A 21,812-nucleotide genomic window follows, 5' to 3' on the forward strand; every position below is an offset into this window, starting at 1 on the left:
CTCACAGGAAACAGGACCCCACGTAGTCCTGTATGGTTGTGGGGAGAGGAGCCTGAATTCCTGTGTTTCTCAGGGAGGACCTTCCCAGACTTCAGACTTTGTCACCTGCCCAGTGGACCCTGCTACCCAGCCTTCTGATATCGGGCCTGATGTTCTTGGCAGAGAACATCTTACTCCTGTGTCTAGGCCTCTTTAGTTCTCAGAAGGTTAGGCTGTGGCTTCTGACCTGGCTGAAAGCCCATCCAAGGGACCCTGTGACCACAGAACTTCTAGAACGAGGTCCTGGGGGAGGAAGGACAAGGTACGCAGGGATACAGGGATGGTGACATGTATCACCTTCCTGTTCTGTCTTCCTCAGGGCTATTTGCCCTCTTGAGGGAGAACCTAAGACATCAATAGGTACCAGAGCTCTTTCAGAAATAAAAGAGACTCTCAGTTGTGGTTTCCCGAATGGGATTCACAACTGCCCTGCAACCACGATCAGCTGCACCAGCCCTGCTGTTCAAGCCTGTCACTCTAGTCTACCTCGACACAGACATCTGCAGAAGGAGAGCAGAAGAGTCAACTCCAAAAACATCCTGCTCTTGCCCTGGTGTAATTGACCCACCTGCTACAGCACTGGCACCTTCCTAATCTTGAGGACCTGACTGTCTCTCCAAGGAAGCCCTGATGCACACCTGAACTCCTGACCAAGGAAACCTGTCACTTCCTCCATGCTTTACTCATCTCCAAAGATGCAGTATTTTATGCATCTGACTAACCCTCCAAACCTTCTGTGGTCTTGCATTTCTGACCCATGGGATGCCTGTTTCCTTGCATGTGTGACCCGAGATCTGTTCCTTGCCCTCAATAACTGCAGATTTCTGAAACATCACCCCCTCCCACTCCAGAACCTCCTGACTCTTATTATTTTGGTACCTGCCAGGTGATCCTTGCTGCTACCCTGGCATGAGCAAGACAGGAAGGGTCATTAAATGCAATGGTATGGAAAGACAACTTCCAGCTCAAGATAGGAAATGAAGAACATGTATATAATTCCATCCTCTACAGGTCCCCATTAGAATGACTAAATGGACATAAAAACAAGGGAATGTGATCTCAGCACTATAAATTCGGCAAGGGTGCCTTTCACATACAACTTAAAGAAATTTCTGCCAAATGAAATGCCCAAGAGAGAATCCAGATTGAGAAAGGGCCTAATCAAACCACAAATCACACAAGTGAAGTGAAATCCTGCCTGTGGATTAAGTGCTAGAAGCCTTAAGGAGACTTAAGACCACCTAGATCAGAGCAGCAGAGCCTAGGGCTGAGAACGCGCCATGGACCGTTGGCAGGGACCAGATCTCAATCCTGCTAGCTCCTCTGGAGATGTGCTAGGTCTGACAGACCACACAGAGCCAGTTCCCTCTTTTCATGACATTCTGGCCTTCATTTGGCTTTTGTTCTCAAGCCAGGTACAGCAGGGTGTTGCCAACGGTGATTCCACATGCACACACATGTAACATGCACACACATATACTCTTTAGCACCAGGGGTAGGAAAGGCTCTTGCTATGGCCTCTTTGGGGTTAGCTCTTTTGCTTCTTCTTAGAGACTACTGGGTTTTCCATTCCCCATTTCCATTCTCGCTTTGTATGGCATTCCCACAAGAAAACTAAACAGATATGTGTAAATATTCAGTAGATCAGAAGTAAGAGACCTGTCTGAGGAATCAGAGCTAATTGCCCCTCTGTAAGCAACAGAGAAAAGAAAAATACTTTAAAGGCTCCTAATTTGTATTCTTAACAGGATTGGAGAGAATATTATATTTATGACACAAAAATAGGCAATAATGAAAACAGAGCAATCTGAGATGAGGAAAGATTGAGTAGAGATGAAAAACATGATCACCCAATTAAAAAACGGAATGGAGGTAATGAACGGAAGATGGCAAACCACAGAAAAATGAAATCAGTTTATTGTAAGATCAATTGGAGAACTTCTCCCCCATCTCATAAGGAAATGAAAAAGGATTCTTTTATATTAATAAAATGTATAATCAATCCACAGTAAAACTTTATGTGCCAAATAACATAGCATGAATAAATTAAATAAAAACTTCTGGAAATGTAAGGAAATTTTAATGAAGTTACAGTCATCATGGAAGATTTTAATATATCTTTCTTAGTCCCTGACATATCACCTAGGTTAAAAATAAATAAGGATTTGGCTAGCTTGAATAATATAACAGAATAAATCCAAAGGAATTAAGAGAAAGATACTTTCAGCAATAAAGGCAGAAATGACTGGAAAAAGAAACCTAAAGAACAGCAGCAAATATCAGCAAAATCAAGTAGTTCTTTGAAAAATAACTAATAAAATAGACAAACCTGGCAGGACTAATCAAGGAATAAAGAAGCCACAAATGTGTGATATCAGGAATGACAAAAGGGACATAATCATGGATGTAGTTGGAATTATGGAAATAAGAAGATATTTAAGAACAACTATAAGCCAAGAAATCTGAAAGCTCAGATGAGATGGAAATTTTTATGGATAAAAAGTACAAATTTCAAAAAATAAGAACTTGGAAAAAACCAATTACTATTAAAAATTAGAATTCACCGATATTCTCTCTCAAAAGCCCAGGCCTAGACTATTTTACAGGTAAGCGTTAACAAAACTTCAAGAAACAATCAGTCCTTGAAATAATCAAACTGTTTCAGAAAAGGGAAAAATAGAGATCCCCCTCCCACCTTGTTTTTTAAAATGAGGCAAGTAGAAGCATTGACATCAAAGAGCAGGATGATGGTTATGAGAAGCTGGGGTGGGTGGGGGGAATGCGGGAATGGTGGTCCAAGGGTACAAAACCTTAGACAGGAGAAATAAGGTTTTTCTTCTATGAGATCTATTGCACAGCATGGTGAATATTAAATATTCTATATTATAATATATTGTACATTTCAAAATCACTAAGAGAGTATATTTCAAATGTTCTTACCAGGAAAACATAAGTATTTGAAGTCGTGGTTATGTTAGTGAGCTTGATTTAATTATTCCACACTGCAGTCATAAATCATAACATCGTTTTATACCCTCTACATATATGCAGCTATAATTTTATCAATTTATAATTAAAAATTGAAATAATAGAAACTATTAGGCCAGTGTCACTTATGATCATATATCTAAAAATTCTAGATACAGTATCAGATTGAATCTAGCTGTGTATTAAAACAAAGATGACCAAGTAGGCTTGATTCCATGAATGTAAGGATGTGTCAAAATTAGAAAAGGTCATAATGTTATTTGTTAGACAAACCATGTGAAATTGCCATTTTTGTAGGTCAGAGCTGGTCAAATATTGGCAATTTCATGAGGCTCAACATAATATCCTATAAACAGATTAGAAAACACATTATGCTGCTAATACACCCCAAAATATCACATGGTAAAATTTAATAACCACTTGTGATTTTTAAAAATATCTTATAAAATTGTGAATAGAACTTTCTTGTTTTGGTAAAAAGTTTAAACTTCCTAAGGATTTCCGGTAAAGTCAAGAACAAGACCAATAGCTCTACTATCACCAGTAGGATTTAGCATTGTACTGAAGATTCAAACCATTACAATTATACCCCCCAAAAAGAAGATATAAAAATTAGGAAGAGATATAAAAATTGTCTCTTTTGTTTATAAAATGCAACATAATCAACTAATAAATTATCAGAACCAATAAGACAATTCAGCAAAGCTGCTGATGTTTCTGTTACCAATTAAAACATGTAATCAGGGGAAGAAATTTCACTTATAATAGAAACAAAGACTATAAGACACCTAGGAATAAGCCCCCCAAAATGTTCACACTCTTTACTGAGAAGATGATAAAACTTTATTTTAAAGGTGCTGTAACTAAACTAAATACAGGGAGAATTCATGCTTGTGGATGAACAGAAGATATGAACAGGCAATTCACAGAAGAGGAAAGTAGAATTGTTGATAAACGTGAAAAGATGCTCAACCTCAGTGGTAATCAAGGAAATATAAATTAAAATGAGATACCATTTCACACCCATCAAACTGGAAAAAATCATGATGCCTGAAAATACCAAGTGTCAGCAAGGACATAAAGCCATGGAAACTGCCAGACATTGCTAGTGAGAGAATACATAGGTATTCCTCTTTGGAGAGCAATCTAGCGATATCTACCCAAGCTGAAGATGTGCCTTCCCCGCACCCAGCTTCTCCGCCCTAGGTGTATGCCCTGGAGAAACTCAAGCACATGTGTGTAGTGGACATGCAGGAATGCTCATAGAAATGAGGCTTACATTTGTAAATGTGTTTAAAAAGCTATCCACTTAGCATATTCACTTTGAAACCAGCCATGTTGCTGCCTTACTGGATGTGACAAATGTGCATGGAGTCTCTTGGATTTCTAAGAGAGACATTTCTATCACCTGCATATGATGATGAACTGGACCACCAAGTAATAGCCTGTCAGGAAATAATGTATACAAAGGCCCAATTCCCAATAGCAATCAAAAATATAAAAATACCCAGGAATAAGTACAGAATGTCACTGAGAGACATAAAAGCCAACTTGATTAAAATGGAGTCAGACACCATGTATATGGATAGGAAGACTTAATAGCGTATGGATATGTAGGAAGATTTAATATCGCACAGACAACATTTTTTTTCTCAACTCAATCCATGCATTTAATGTGACTCAGTCAGAATTACACGTTTTGGGCCAGGTGCAGTGGCTTATGCCTGTAGTCTCAGCTACTTGGGAGGCCAAGGCCAGAGGATTGCTTGAGGCCAGGAGTTTGAGTTTGCAATGAGTTACTATGATGCCACTGCACTCCAGCCTAAGTGACAGAGTGAGACCCTGTCTCCAAAAAAAAAAAAGAAGAAGAAGAATTACACTTGGGGGGGGAGGATATTGTTTTATTTTTTTAATTTGGGAAAATTCTTGAGTTTAGAAGAGTAAATCTGCGAGAATAATTTGTTTTGTTAATAAGTTAAAAAAAGAAGATAAATAGAACTTTCCCTACTAAATATTTAAATAGACTATAAAAGCTACAGTAACTAGAAACAGTGTAGGTCATGCACAGGAATAGGCAATAGGTAAATGTAATAGACTAGAAAGTTGACAAACAAAACCAAATTTATACAATTAACATATGAATTATATATTTGAAAAAGATGGATTTAAAATTGGTGATGGGTGGACTATTCACAGACAGTGTTTTGCTAAATGGCTAATCTATCAGAGGGAGGAGGATAAGGTAGAATCTTATGTCAGAAGCTGAAATAAATTCCAGGTAGACTTAAGAACAAAAGTACTTGAGGAAAACATTGGTTTATTTATCACGCGTTTACTGAGTGCCCCTTATGCACCAGGGCACATAGTTTAGACACTGATATGTGAATAATTATACTGTGGATATGGGTTAATTTGATGGAAATTCCTGCAGCTGTTTAAATGCCATTGTGGAAGAAATATTTAATGACTTAGAAACATACACATTATATTAAGTGAAAGAAAAGATTGCCCTATAGTTATCTATAGTTTGATCTTGTTTTATAAAATAATAAAGAAAGAAATCTATAGAAGGAAAGAAATGCATAGAGCAAAGCCTGGAGAGATGGTCACCAAAATGTTGCTAAGTGCTAAAAGTTTGGTTTTTTTTGTGTGTGTGCATGTGTGCATTTTTCTGTTTTATAAGTTTTTCTGAAATGAGTCTTTTATTGTAATGACACAAATAATATTTTTGTTCTTAATGAATTAGATGAATTATGCTTGGAAATTAAGGAAAATATCCTGTTCCCATCATACTTTTTATTAATTAACAATAATTTCTCAAATACCATCATATATCCAGTGAATGCTCAAATTTCCAATTATCTCATAAATGTCATAATACTTTTAAAATTTACAGTTTATGTGAATTAGGATTAAAATAAGCTCCACACATTGGACTGGTTGTTTCTTGTTTTTTAATATCTGGGTTTCTCCCTCAATCTCTTTTCTTATCCCCCTTGTAATTTATTTGTTGAAGAAATCATGTTATTTGTTCAGTGGAATTTTCCACATTCTGGATTTTGCCCACTACGTTCCCAGGGTATAATTTCACATGTTCCTCTGTCCTTGGTATTTCCTGTAGGTTGGAGATTAGATCCAGAGGCATGATCTGATCTAGTTCGATTTTTTTTTTTTTTTGGCACGATAACTCCATAGGTGGTGGTGTGTCTTCCATTAAGAAACACATGATGTCTGGTTGTCTTTCTTATTTCAATGTTAGCAACCATTGATGATTAATGCCTTGATCCATTAATTCCAATTTACTCCTTAATTTTAATGGGTAAAAATATTTTTATTACATTTTAGGTGCAGCAGTGGGCTAAACTCTTTGAACTGGTACCATTCCGATGTCTGTTGTAATCCCAGACTTCACTCACTCAATCAGTGATATAAAGCAATTGCACACAGGATCTGGAAACAGACTTGACGCTCCCGAGAGCCTAAACAAATCTCTGTAATATACAGCACTGTTAGTTTGAAGGATGGCTTCTTTTAGAAAGCTTTGCTTCATAAATAGTGGAATGGAAATATTGTTCCAATTTGCTGGCAGCTGGCACCACATTGTGTGCCGTGCACAAATATTCATCACCCACCCATAGCTCCCATCTTTGATATTTACCAAAGCACCAGGGGGTCTTTCACTCAATCACAACTTCTGTTGTTATTTGTACAATTATCTGGAAAGGAGCAGCAACCTCAAAACCTGGGGAGCCAGTTCATTATTCTGATGATTGTTGTCTTCGCTGGTGCTCAGAAGTTCAGGGGACAGATGGGAGTCGGGGAAGCCAGATGCCTGCATGATTCCACCCTTGGCAAGCCCAGCAGGCCCTAGCTGGAGCCCTCATTTTAGGAAGGAAGGGGCATAGGCTGAGCTTGGGGAAGGGAAAGTCACCATGACATGCGGGTCATTTTAACTCCATCCTTCCTAGAGCCCAGGGATCACGTCCAGCAGAGTGAAGACAGGCCATTGCCACAGTGGGCTGGGGTCAGTGGGAGGATGGCCGTCTCATCCATTGGATGGACAGGATTGAGGGTTTAGCAATGTAGCGATGTCAAGTGCTTTCAGCCTGCCTGTCTGCAGAAACAGATGGCTTGGGAGGCAGGCAACCCCAGCCTGGCCTCCCCAGGCTGCTGAAGAGTAAGCTGGTGCCATATGGGGGTTGAAGGAGCAAGAGCAGATCTCCACCGAAAAGGTTAGACTAGCAACCAGTTCCCAAAAACTAGATTCACACTAGAGACAGGCCGGGCACAGAACTGACACCAAGGGAAACGAGATGGCTTGCTCGGTTGCTGGCTTCCCTCTGCTGGCTTCCTTGGGTCTGATGACTCTCTGAGCCTCTAGCAGTTGTTACCAGTGCTAAACCCCAGAAATGTGGGCTGTGGGGTGGGAAGGTGAGGTTCCAAATAAGTCCGTGCTGATGATATTGGGTTGGGGGGGTCTCTCCTGTGTCCAGGTTTATGACGGCAACAACAACTCGGCCCGCTTACTGGGTGTGTTCAGCCACTCTGAGATGTTGGGGGTCACTTTGAACAGCACATCCAGCAGTCTGTGGCTTGATTTCATCACTGACGCTGAAAACACCAGCAAGGGCTTTGAACTGCAGTTTTCCAGTAAGTCTTTCTTGCACCTTTGCGGAATAAAGGCAGCCTTCCCATTGTGTTCGTTTATTTGAGCCCTGCTTGCCCGCTAGCTACAAAGAATGTAGCTAGAGTCTGTTTTAAAGTCCAGTGAGTGTCTAGCAACAGGTGAATGGATAAACAAAATGTGACATGTCCATATGGTGGAATATTATTTGACCACTAACAGGAATAAAGTGCTGAGACATTCTCTAACACCGATGACCCTTGAAAACATTATGCTAAGCGAAAGGAGCCTGTCACAAAGGCCACATATTGAATGAGCCCATTTATAGGAACTTTCCAGAAGAGGCAAATCCAGAGAGACAGAAAATCGGTGGGTAACTCCCCAGGGCTGAGGGAATTGGGGGAAAGTGTGTATGGAGCTTCATTCTGATGTGATGAAAATGTTCTAGAACTGACTGTGGTAATAGTAGTTGTACAACTCTGTGAATATACCAAAAGACATCAAATTGTATACTTTAGATGGGTGAATTTATGGCAAGTGAATTATATCTCAATATAGCTGTTGGGGTAAACACCCAATGAGTGTACTTAACGTTCCCCTTACCTGGCTCTAGGCCGTCTGGCAGAGGGATCTTCACCTGTTACAGCAGGCGGTTCAGTGGAAAGAGGATTAAATAGAGGCACCTTTGAATTCCATTTCTATCATATCACAATTGTGTGAACAATTCATTTAGCCTTCCCACGTCAATGCGCTCAGTTGTAAAATGTAGATAATTATGCCTACCTGTGAGACTCCTGTGGATCACAAACGAGAGATAACGCATGCTCAGCACCAAATAGTGGGAGCTCTGTATAAGTCTGTTTCCTTTTCCAGCCTTTTTCAACAGAGTATGTTTAAGCAAGTCACAATTGAGCTCTTAAACATACATTTAAAGTGACGTTTCCACATTACCCTATCTTATCAGAATGTCTCAGTGAGCACAATGGAAAGAAAAGCTCCTGCTAGCAAAATGCTATGGGGTCAAACAAAAGAAATAGAAAATCCAGACCCTAGGCCTGAAAACTATTAAAGCTGAAATCATTTACGTATAGCAACAGGGAAACCAGTGCTCCTTAATATACCCTCAACCGTGCATAGAAATGTGGAGGGAATCCTGAGTGTTGAGTTTATCAGAACCTGGGGGTGGTGGCTAAGGTATCTTCCTTGAGGACGTGGCTTTGAGGGAGGAGAGGAAGCACGGTTTCCGCCACGGTAGGTCTTGCTCACTCCACCACTTCTCTCTTCCCCAGGTTTTGAACTCATCAAATGTGAGGACCCAGGAACCCCCCAGTTTGGCTACAAGGTTCATGATGGAGGTCATTTTGCAGGGAGCTCTGTGTCCTTCAGCTGTGACCCTGGATACAGCCTTCGGGGCAGCGAGGAGCTGCTGTGTCTGAGTGGGGAGCGCAGGACCTGGGACCGGCCTCTGCCCACCTGTGTCGGTAGGAAGCCTCTTGCTCTGCAAGAAACCGCTCGGGTCTCTGGTAACCCCAAGCTCTAGCCCTGGTCTCATTCTAGTTGGACCCCATGCTCCAGGGCCTGCCGGCCGCCTACCTGCACCAAATCCTCCTATTAACAGGCATCACGGCGGGCCTGCACCCTCCTCCACGCCCTCGCTTTCACACCTCATTACACCCGTGCAGCAGCACAGTCTGGCAGGGTGGCTTGCCTTTGTCACGCATTTAGCAAGTGAGACCAGAGCCAAGTCATGCCCTCAGAAGTCATGGGGAAGAGGTGGTAGAGTCCCTTAGAAATGGAGAGGTGGCGCTTTTGCCTGAGTTCCAGGGTTTCTTGCAACACCAAAACTCAAACGAATCTCCAACTCATGCTCGGTCTCACCTCCCCTGTAGGTAAAATGGGGCTCGTGCTCCCCTTTCTAGAAGAAAGAGCAAGATCATTAACTAGCATCAATCTCACTCTAAGAAAAAATGCAATAATGAACTTGCATCTTCTCAAGCCTGTGGTTCTTCCAGAATGTCAACAGAGGCTTTCTGGAGGCTTTATGTGTGTGTCACAGGACAAGAGATGGTGCAGAAGTGCAAAATAGCCAAAATCGGTCATTCTGTTTGTCTGGCCTTTTTGTCCCTCGCCTGGTAATGAGGATCCCCACCGCACTGCTTCATCCTGCCTCCCCAGCACCTGGCCTCGCCCTCTCTCCGCCCCCTTCACCCTGTCCCAGTGCAGCACTGGCTGATCTTGTAAGAACAAAAGGTCTACTGGAAAAACAAGCCCCACATGCCAGAATTGGTGCAAGTGTATGTCTGGGAGGAGACAAAAAAAAGAAAGAAAGAATAAAGCCTGTTCCCTGCCCTTAGGGAGCCCATACTATAGCAAGGAGAATAGACACATAAACAGAAAATTATCTTACAAGAGAAGTACTGTAAAAAACAGTTATATGCAACATGTTGGGAGGATATGAGGAAGTTTTGCATGGGAGGTGATATTTCAATTGAAACTTGGAAGGATGGGTTAGAATTCACCAACAGGAGGGGTGAGGTGGGGATATTGACGTTGTGGCCTGAACAGCTGCAAGGACTGAAGGCATGAACTTAGATTAGACTCTCAGAAAGTGGACAGACCAAAGCAGTGGCCTTTCCATAGCCTCTAGGGTCTTCCTTTCCTTTTGTCCTCGAGGTTGACCCAGTCGGCAGGTGTGTCCCTTCCCTTTCTCCCTTCCTCCCTCTTATCCTTCTTTCTTTCCCGTCCCAGCCCCTGTGCAAGGCACTAGGAATTCAAAGAAAAGCAGATCCCAGGTAGCGGGGGAGTTGCCTGCATAAACAGACGGCAGCATAATGCCACAGGCAAGCAAGCCAGAGCATACAAAATGTAAAGGAGGGATGATGATTCATGTATAAATAATTATTTGCTTTGCAAAAAGAATTCATTGTAAGATTCCTTTGAATATCAGATATACTAGCTGGGGCTGAGTATGGTGGCTCACACCTGTAATCCCAGCACTTCTGGAGGCCACGGTAGGACGATCACTTTAGGCCAGGAATTCAAGAACAGCCTGAGCGGCATAGCAAGACCCTGGCTCTACAGAAAGTAGAAAAATTAGCCGGGCATTATGACATGAGTCGTTAGTCCCAGCTACTTGGGAGGCTGAGGCAGGAGGATCCCCTGAGCACAGGAGTTTGAAGTTGCAGTTGCAGTGAGCTACGATAACACCACTGCACTCTAGCCCAGGCAACAGAGTGAGACCCTGTCTCCAAAAAAAAAAAAAAAAAAGTCCAGATGGACTGGACTGATTGGATCCTCTCTAGCCACGTTAGTAAGAGTATTTATACTTAGAAACCTGCAGGCCTTCCCCATGGAGACTCCCTCTGGCCCCACTGCTGTTAGGAGAGTAGGCTGTGTAAATATTTTTATATATGTCGTGTTTGGTAGACTTCATCCTGGTCTACCAGAAATGGCTGCTATAGCTTAAAGCATCCAAAAGTTTTCTTCATTGATGAGTGAACTCTGCAGCCCAAACAAAGCAGCCACAGCTGTAGGACGGGAAGCAGGGAAAAGACCGGAAAGAGCAGAGTCTTCAGCCTTGATGCTGGTGGATCTGCTACACGCCAGCCCACTCAGCCCCCTCCTGCCCACCGCCAGACCCCAGACCAGCTGTCCTGTGGGGAAAGGAGCAGGTGTGTCTGGGATGCTGGGCTCCCCATGTGGCTGCCTCCAAACACTTGCTTTCTGGGAAGCAGGAGGGACTTCCCCGTCTGGTATATAGAAGGAAGCTCTAGCCAAGGATGTGGATAACGTCCTGCCACCTTTCCAGCTGCCTCCTCTGTTTGTGGAGCCAGCCAAGCCGCCTCCCCACAATCGTGGTTCACCCTCTCACCAACGCCCTACTCCCTGCCTTGGGCCCATTCAGCCTGGTGCCTTCCAATCAGGCCGGTACCTCCCATCCCAGCAGCACCACCGAGGGAGGGCTCCCAGCGAGGCGTGAGCAAAGTGTCTGGTAGAGGGTCCCTCCCCCAAGGCTTCTTTAGTGGTCCTGTGTGATGCCAAGGGGTCCATGAGATATTTGATGGGTCCTTTGTAGCAACAGGTAAGGGTCAGTCTTCCATCTATGACCTTCATCCCTTCTCCTGTTTCTCCTAGCATCTTGCTTAATCAACTGCTGCCTTCCCTAAATAGCTCTGCAATAGATATCCTCCTCTTCATTTTCATTCGTGTTCCCTTGATTCAGACCCTTGTAGTAATATGCCTGGAAAGCAATAAGCTTCTTTTGTTCATCTGATCATCCACCCATCCATTCATTCAATAAATATTTTTTAAGCATCTACAATGTACCAAACACTATACTAGACACTTGATGTGCAAATGTGAGTAAGATAAGGTCCCTGCTGCCACGGAGCATATAGTCTCGTGGAGGAGACAGACATGATTTGAATGACATGTTACACATGCTGTGATAAGTGTCTACTCACACCGTAGTGGAGACACCAGGGAAGACAGTGTCAACTCTGCCTGGGGAGGGGAGGGGTGTCACAAAAGGTTTCGTAGGGAGGATATTTGTCAGTCTGTTGGTCCAAGAAGAGACATGAAGAGTCCCAGTTGTCTGGGCTTGTGGAGTTCATCAGACTTGGGTGCACCAGGGGGCCAGGGAGGTGGCCTGGGAGGCCAAAGGGAGCCCCTCTGGTGGGCTTTATGGGCTCAACTGATGAGTTTGGGCTTCATACTGGGAATGAACACAAGCAGCGACACGTTTGCATTTCATAAAGATCCCTCTGACCTCACTGCTGTGGGTGGACAACTGTGCCCGCCTAGAGATGATGAGGGCCTGGGCCCAGGCTCTAGTAATGTGGGCAGAGTAGGGTCAAATGTGAACATGGTCACGCAGCTTCAGGGACTGGGTCTCAGAGGCAGATCAGGTGCAGGGGAGGAAGGTGAAGGAGGCCAGGAGTCTCCAGTGACTGTTCTGATGGGGAGCAGAGATCGCTCCACTGGTCTCTCTGCCTCCATTTTCTCCCCTTCTGTTCCCCTTCAAACTGCTACCACAGTGATCTTTCTAACAAAGTTCACTAACATGCAACGTGATCAATTCACTCGCATGTATAAGCACCGCAGTTCTTTCCTGCAGCAGTAAGTGTACCACAGCCTGGTGCACGACACCCGCCAGCCTGTGATGCTGGCCCAGCTGTCTAGCCCTGTCTGCCACCTCACCCTGGCTCACACCCTGGCCTCCGGCCTGCCACGCGGTTCCTCACCTGCAGGAACTCTGCACGTGCCCTTCCCTCTGTCTGCAGTGCCCCCTTCCTCCTGTCCTTCCCATCCTGCCACTGCCACCCAACCAACCTGCTCAACTCCTGCTCCTCCCTCGAGCTTCACTTGAATCCATGGTTCTCCCTGACACTCGCTGCCCTGTGCTGTGGGAAGCTGGTCACTTTTGCTGCCACTTGCCACGAATGTGCCATTGTTAGGGCACATAGCACACACAGCGGGTGTCTTCTCTACTAGACTGTAAAGTCTTCCAGAGGAGGGGCAGTGTCGTGTTGAGCTCTGTCCTCCTGGCAGTAGCACAAGTCCTGTTGCTGGCAACAAGCAGGCTCAAGTACGTGCATGTTCCTCCCTGGGAGGCTTGGAGGAGTTGGGCCACAGAGCAGGCAGTCAGCCCTGCACCTGATACTTTTTTGTTTAATGGGGTCCAATTCAGTTGTTTTTAGTCTATTCACAGGGTTGTGCAACCATCACCACTATCTAATTTTTGAACATTTTGTTTCCCCGAATAGAAATCGAATACCCCATTAGTAGTCACTCTCCTTTGTCCCGTACCCCCAGACCCTGGCAACCACTAATGGACCTTCTGTCTCTAAGATGTGCCTGTTCTGGATATTTCCTATAAATGGAACCATCTGACGTGTGACCTTTTGTGTCTGGCTTCTTTCACTTAGCTAATGTCAAAGTTCATCTATGTTATAGCATTTATCAGAGCCCATATTCCTTTTTACAGTTGAATAATATTCCATTCCATGGATTTACCACATTGTGTTTATCCATTCATCAATTGATAGACATTAGATTTGTTTCCACCTTTTGATTACTATGAATAAGGTTGTTATGAACATTCATGCTCAAGTTTTTATGTGACATATACTTTCATTTCTCTTGGGTACATACCCAAGAGCAGAATTGCTGGATCATATGTAACTACGTTTAACGTTTTGAGAGACTACCACACTGTTTTTGAAAGTGACTACACCATCTTCCATTTCCACCAGTAATGCAGGTGGTCTCTAGTTTCTCCGCATCCTCATCTACAATTGTTATTTCTGTCTTTTTGACGATAGCCATCCCTGTGGATGTGAATGGCATCTCATTGTGGTTTTGATTTGTATTTCCCTGATGACTAATGATGTCAAACATCTTTTCATGTGCTTATTGGCTATTTATATATCTTCTTTGGAGAAATGTTTATTCAAATCCTTTACCCATTTTTAATTGGGTTATTTGTCTTTTTACTGTTGGGTTATAGGAGTTCTTTATAGGCTCTGGATACCAGTCTCATCCAAGGACCCTTTTATGTGCTGTGCTCAATCACCTGGAAGGAGCGAGGGGGACTCAGGGGCACACAGGCGGGAGGAGCCTCTGAGCAACTGCTGCCAGCTCAGGCCACCCCATGAAGCTCACTCTTTTGGGATTTCTTTCAGCTGAGTGTGGAGGGACAGTGAGAGGAGAGGTGTCGGGGCAGGTGCTGTCACCCGGGTATCCAGCTCCCTACGAACACAATCTCAACTGCATCTGGATCATCGAGGCAGATGCCGGCTGCACCATTGGGTAAGTGTCAGGGCTGGCAACGTGACCGTTGCCAGCTGTTCAGGGAAGCCGCCCACTAATGCCCAGCCCCCCCAACTCACCTGGAGGCCCCTGTGATCAGGAGTGGCTGCTGTGACCCCAGGCTTGGGCCGGGTTCCATGGAAAACCTGGAGAGGCCAGTCTCAGCCTCACAGGGCTGCATTCCGAGTCCACACACCTGGCTGGCCTAGACAGCACAGTGACAGCACGGTAGCTGAGGGCATGGGCTTGAAGTAAGTCACAGAGTCCCCGGTTTGAATCCAGCCCTTCCATTTACTGTTGGCAGGACTTTGGGCAAGTCCCTTAACCTCTCTGAGTCTCGCTGTCTCCTGTGGAGCATGAGCGTCAGGACAAGACACTTGAATGAGATATTGCATGTAATGTGCTCAGCGTAGGTCTTGGAACATAGTAAATATTTAATAACAGTTGTCGTGGTTATTTCTAAGACAATTAGTAAGGGTCAACTTAGAGCTGTGTGACCCCAGGCAGATTGCTCCCCCTTCTTAGTCTGATTTTCCTCATCTTTAAAATGAGGAAAAAAATATTTGTATTTTAGGGGTGCAGAGGGAATAAATGACACAGGCCCAATAGTGTCCGGTACATGGTACATACTCTCTCAAAATAAAACTTCCTTCCCTGTAAGCACCTGACTCACAGGAATTCCTTCCTAGACTTCCAAGGAGTCAGAGAAGAAGGGAGTGTCACCCTTTACTGAGCACAGAGCCTGTCTTATTAACTCTTCACAATAGCCCTATTGATAACAATAAGCCCTAATAATAAATAGACACTATTATTATTGTTCCCACTGTATAGATGAGCAAACTGAGATTCCAAGAGAATGCCTAGCGTGTCTGAGTTTGCACAGGGACTCAGAAAGCTGGGATCTGAAGCCAGGTCTTTCTGAATCTTCACCCTATATCACACTCCTGGCAAAGCTGGGCCTTGGGCTGTGGTTCAGGTGAGCTATGAGGAGAAGAGCAAGTTGGGGTAGCGGTATGAGCAGAGGTATCAAAAGGAGGATCGAACAAGGGAACTGGGGAGGAAAGAGTCAGGCTGGAGTACGGGATACTTGTGGATAAGGAATGGGAGATAGATAGGGTTAGAGTGTGGCCTGGTTGTGAAGGATCTTAAATGCCAATAAATAACAGGGAGCCATGGTAGGTTCTTGAGCAGGGTTGGTCCCCCAGCATTATTTGCAGTGCAGAGAGCTCATGGGAAGGCAACCATCAGGAGTCTGTTGCAATGATCCAAGAATCAAGTGTTGAGGGTTTGGAAGAGTGGGGAGCCAAGCAAAGGAGCAGAAGTATAGCTGGGAGAAGATCCCTGCCCTGGAGAGTCTGCAATTAGGGAGAACTGGCTGAAGGGGTGTGTTGCTGCAAGAGAAATAGATGTGCCTATATTCACAGATGTATGCATGTCCTTAGACTCGGTTCGATTAAAGTCAAAGAAATGTACTGTTTACTATGTGCAAGTTTTCGAGCTAAACCCTGCGCAAAATGAGGTCAGCAGTGCTTTTAGGGACTTTGCACTCTTCAGGGGAGAAGTGAAGTACACACATTCATCCTGCACACTCCTGCTGGGATAACCTGGAAGCATACCTGCTCGATTCACCCTCTGATTAGAACCTTCCATGGCACCCCCTGCCCCTGGTCACAGAATGAAAGCTAAACATCTCGCCCTGGCTCCAAGGGCACCGTGGCCTCAGCCTACCTCCCCGACCTTTTCCACCACTTCTCTTCAGTGACTTTCCGGCAAAGCTCAGTTACTGGGGACCCCTGTACATAGGCTCATGGCCAAGCTCTGTGCCTTTGTTTCCTCATCTGGAATGCCCTCCTCCCTCCAAACGCTGATGTCTAAAATTCTCCATCCATCAAAGTCAAGTGCAAATGTCAGCTCACCCAGGAAGTCATTCCTCATCCCCTCTCTTGGAGGACTCCTAGGAGTCATTTCTCCCTCCTCTGCACTCCCATTGCTGATGGCCTGCATTTCCCTTATGACCCTGGCCATTTTTCCCCATTATTTGTGCTCGTGCCTGACCTCCCCTCCCGGAGCTGTGTTCTAAGCCTGATTGATCTTTGCAAGTCTGCAGCGCCCCAAGCTCAGCAAGTGTCAAGTGCTTGATGAGTGAATGAATGAATAAATGAATGAAGCAGGACTCAAGTATAGAAGAGTTATATGACTAGTGGATCTGTGATAGTCCTTCAATAAATAGTGAATGAACAATGAGTGAATCAAGAGCATAATGACTATTTGGCTTTAATATTTCACACATATGCAAACCAGGAGAAGGTTTTCCCACTTTCCTAACCTGGACCATCATTCATTCATTGATTCATTCATTCCCTCTTGTAACAACTACCTGTGTTTACTACATGGTAGTGCCTGTACGAGGTGCTGGTGTTATGTAGATGAGTGAGACCCGGTCACTGTCCACCAAGATGAGTCGTACTTGTATGCACAGAGCAAGGCGGTGGCTTAGGGAAGAAGGGGAATGAAAAGGCAGGCAGGAGGAGGTGGGAGAAGTAATCCTGGAAAGGTGACACTGGAGCCGAGACCCCAGGGATGGAGAGGAGGTTGCCAGGTGGCCGAGGAGGAAGGTTGGTGGGAGGGCCGGGGCCTCCCAGGCGGAGGAAGTGAAGCAGTGTGGCCAGCCTCAAGGAGCTGGAAATGGCTCCTGTGGCTGGATGACCACCTGGGGCTTGCTGAGTGGCTGTGGCATCGTGGGGGCTGAAGCTGGTGGGGGAGGCTGTGACAGAGTGAGGACGGCCTCGGGGGCTGTGATGCTGCATTCGGGCAGCTCCTGGCAGCTTTGTGGCAAGTGGGTGGAATGGAATAGGCTGGGTCCGGAACCCAGTGAGGAGGCCTGAACCCAGGCACTGGCAGTGGAGATGGAGAAATAGCGACAAATTCAGGGGACATTCAAGTGGTCACACCAACTGATCTTGCTCTCTTCAGTAAATATGGAAATTAAGGTTTCTTCACTTTCCTCATTTTTTGCTGGGTAACATACAATATGTAAAACACAGAGAAAAGTTGGAGGAACAGTACATCAAGCGCCTGCATACCTACCACCCAGACTCAGCGATCAGTGATACTTTGCCATATGTGCTTCCTCTCTTTTTTATTTTCTTCCCATCCTTCTTCCCCCCTTTTCACTGAATGACTCGAAAGCACGTTGTAGACACTGTGATATTTCATTCCTAGATACTTGGGCACACGTCTTCTAAAGAGAAGGGTACACTCTGCCATGATGTAGCAACGGTAGCCTACCTAAGAGCTGTAGCATTAATTCTTCAGGAATTAAAGTTTAGGACAAGGACTGGGGGAGAGCAGAGCAGCTCTAGGAGCGGCTGAGACATGGAAAGCACAAGAAATCAATGGAGGGATTTCTGGGTGGGAGTGAGGACCGTTTGCTCGGCTGAGAATGCTGGGTGTGCAGGTGGTGAGGAGGCAGGAGGCTCCCTTCCTAGCCCTCAGAAAGAGAAAATCAAAACAAATACAAGAAGTGTCCTCTCCAGACTGACGTAGCAAGAAATATGAAGGCATGGGGGCATGCTGCGCGTGCCTGTGGGGACCCCAAGATAAGAAATAGTGGGAAGAAGGTGAAGATGACATCAGTCCTCAATCTGGAACGCTCCTTGAAGCCACGGCAACCTCAAAGGAGCTAACGCTAAGTAAGCAGAGGAGAGCTGCTGAGAGAGGGAGATGGGGTGACGAGACACCTTCCCTGCCTCATTCGGTCCCCCAGGGCATCCCTGCATCCCAGCCGTGTGTGCAGTGGCACATTCACGGCTGTCCCCACGCCTGTGCTCGCTCCCCCTCCATCATCTCCTCTCTCCCTCTATTCTTTCTCCCTTTCTCCTCTTTCTCTCTCTTACTCTCTTTCTCTCTCTCTTCCTCTCCCCCCATCCCTCTCTCCTTCACTTCTGCCCCCACACACACCCCTCTCTAGAATAACCAGCAGCAAAGTTAAGGGAACTCATAACCACAATTAGACAAACACAGAAAGCCCCTTTTGTGTTTGAGTCCTTCTTTAGTTATTATCTTTTTTACGGGGAATATCTGTATAGAATTTTTCATATCAAAAATGGATACTCATTTTTTATGGCCAGGCACGATGGCTCATGCCTGTAATCCTAGAGCTCTGGGAGGCCAAGGAGGATGGATCATTTGAGCTCAGGAGTTCGAGACCAGCCTGAGCAAGAGCGAGACCCTGTCTCTACTAAAAAAATAGGAAGAAATTAGCTGGACAACTAAAAATATATAGAAAAAATTAGCCGGGCATGGTGGTGCATGCCTGTAGTCCCAGCTACTCAGGAGACTGAGGCAGGAGGATCACTTGAGCCCAGGAATTTGAGGTTGCCGTGAGCTAGGCTAACACCAGGGCACTCACTCTAGCCCGGGCAACAACAACAACAAAAAATAGACACTCTTTTTTTAAAATTCAAAGTGCAAACAATAAAGAAATTTATAAAGTAGAAATCAAACATTGCCACAGTCTTACTCTGTAATCTTTATTTATTTATTTATTTATTTGGTTTTTATTTTTTTGAGACAGAGTCTCTGTCACCCCGGCTAGAGTACAGTGGCATCATCATAGGTCTCCGCAACCTCAAACTCCTAGGCTCAAGCGATCCTCTTGCCTCAGCCTCCCAAGTAGCTGGGACTACAGGCAAGTGCCACCACGCCCAGCTAATTTTTTTCTATTTTTGGCAGAGATGGGGTCTTACTCTTGCTCAGGCTGGTCCTGAACTCCTGAGCTCAAGTGATCCTCCTGCTTCGGCCTCCCAGAGTGCTAGGATTACAGGCGTGAGCCACCACACCTGGCTCTCTGTAATCTTGCTCCTCCTCACACCCCATGTAGGATAACTATGATATCTGTTTGTTCTACTTATCCTTTTAGATATTTCGTGTGCCAATATACACATAAAGCAAATGCAATAAACACGGTTTCCAAAACAAGATCATTTTGGTGCATGGCCCAATGACTCGCTTTTTGTTTTGCCACTTGGTCATATATCATCATCTTATGTCAATATCTATAGCTCCGCCTCATCCTGTGTGATGGCTACAGAGAACCTACTATACGCACAACCATAATTTAACTACTCCCCTATTGATAAAATGAACATTTTCAGCTTTTCACTCCAATGAACATCCTTATCCATGAATCTTCGAGCAGTTTTCCATTTATTTCCTTAGGACATATTCTTAGAAGGCAAATTTTGCTACATGACCTCAAATCTCCCTGTAGATATTACAGCAATTTGCAAGTGCACCGGAAGTCTATGGGAGGCCAGCTTCCCTATACATCACTAGATGTTGTCAATCCTTTTTGTCTTCACGAAGTTGGTGGACAAAATGATATTTAATTGTCTTTGCTGCTTCCGGTTCTTTGTATATTTTTCTCTTGGGGAATTTATCTTTTTTGTATACAATGTTCAATTGGGCTGATTTCTAAATAGTCCATAATTTGTTCAGATTCCTTTGAAACCCAAGAGTATTTAAGAATTTTTAAAAGTTACTAAGTGGTTATATATTTTATATGATCTTTTCTATTATTTTTATTTTTACTGCACTGTACCTTTTTATTTTTTGAAATGTTTTGTTTTATTTATATTCCACAGATATTTAAGAATATGAAAAGAATACAAAGATCTATATTTCTTTTTACATAAACTGTATTATGCTTTCTTTCGAACAAACCATATTATGCCTCCATATTGCTTTCTTTTATTTTTAACTCTTCCTGTCGTTAGCTGATCTGATTTAATTGGCTCTGTTTTTCTTCTAGTGATTTGAAAATTCTATATCTTATTTTTATTCTGCCAGTGATCTTGTGTTTTCATTAATTCAGTCTTCAACAATAATTATCCTGTTATTTACTACCCCTTTATTTTGGAAATCTTGTTTTTGTTTCTGTTTTTATTTCAAGGAAACTACATTTTTTTGTTTCCAGACTGCTCTTGACAGCCTACTTTTGTTTTTATCAATATGTTATCATCTTGTGTCTCTCTGAGAATACTATTTATGTTTTGTTTTACAGTGTTGTCTGTTTCTCCCTGCATCGACTGCATTTTGCAGTGGGGCCATTTGGTTTGATTATTCAGGTGGATTCTTTATGTCCTATGAGTTTGACTGTTGATTCGGTGTCAAGTCAGAGCTAAGAGCTGGACTCTGGTACCAGACTACCTGCCACTCTTATTAGCAATGTTGCTTCGGGAGCCCTTCAAGCCCTCTGTGCCTCAGTTCTCCTGTCTGCAAGGTGGTGAATAATGATAATAACTACCGTAAGTTTGCAATAATAAGGATTAAGTGAGTTAGCACATACAAAACACTTAGAATATGGTTGGCATGTAATTCCCAAATGAGGATAACCAGGAGCTGGGTGGACAGTTAAGGGTCTCAGGTGGTGGGTGGAAGCAGGTGTCCAGGTGGGAGGGATGTGGGCTAAGCAGCAGGTCACCCCGTGAGGCTGTTTCCAGGGGCACAGGCAGGGGAAGGCTTTCAGGTGCCTCTCCCCGCCCTGTCGCAGCCCTGACCAAGCACTGGGGGTTACCAGAGGGATCTGGGGCCAGGTTCACCCCAGCAAGCTGGACAGGGATGGTTCCTCTCCAGGAGTCCCCAAGAGGGGCAGTGGGTGGCTGCAGGGACCTGTAGGCTCACCCTGGGGGTGGTTACACTGGCAAGTGGGCCCTTCCTGGATGTGCCTGACAAGAGTGGGCTGGCAGGAGGACCCTTCTCTTGAACCCAGGTGGCATCTGCACCATTTGGCAGGTGTTTCTTCCCAAGTGTCAAGAATGGGGCAGTGGCCGATGGACTCCATCCAGGCCTGGAAGCTCACAGCAGGAGAGCAGGCTGGTGACTGCTCCCTCCCTGGCACTCTTGCCCGTGTCATCATTACATAGAATGTGGAAGTTGCATCCCATGTGGGGGGGACTTCTTCTCAGTTTCCAGTGTTGGGGCTGAGTTTTCCTTTTTATAATCAGTGGGCCAGCTCATATGAAAATTGGAGAAGAAAGGAATGTAAAGCCTTTTGTTCTTGGTCCTATCCCTCTGCCTAACATTTATCGAATATCCACAGCATGCCAGGTCTGGACCAATTCTTATCGTACCCATTTGATAGATGAGATCACCAAGGCCCAGAAGAGATAAATTACCTGTTTGAGGTCTCCCATTACCCAGTGACTTGTGTTTTCAATGTGCTTGTCTAGCTCCAGTCGTCACTCTTTCCAGCCTGCCACTCAGGCCTTGGTCTAGTTCCATGTAACAAAATATGCACTGAATCCTCGTTCTGTGCCAGAGACCGTGTGCCCCTGTGCAGTGGGAAACA

General features: G+C 44.6%; 1 protein-coding gene across 1 annotated transcript in view; it reads left to right on the forward strand.

The window, feature by feature from the left end:
- The window catches only part of CSMD2 (CUB and Sushi multiple domains 2), a 572,570-nt gene that overhangs the window by 397,784 nt on the left and 152,974 nt on the right, over positions 1 to 21,812 (forward strand). The window contains 3 exon segments of the mRNA XM_045548313.1: positions 7,521 to 7,677; positions 8,941 to 9,132; positions 14,335 to 14,461. Of these exon segments, the coding sequence (XP_045404269.1) occupies positions 7,521 to 7,677; positions 8,941 to 9,132; positions 14,335 to 14,461 (476 nt within the window).

Source organism: Lemur catta, chromosome 3 (genome assembly GCF_020740605.2).
Source record: "Lemur catta isolate mLemCat1 chromosome 3, mLemCat1.pri, whole genome shotgun sequence".
NCBI lineage: Eukaryota > Metazoa > Chordata > Mammalia > Primates > Lemuridae > Lemur > Lemur catta.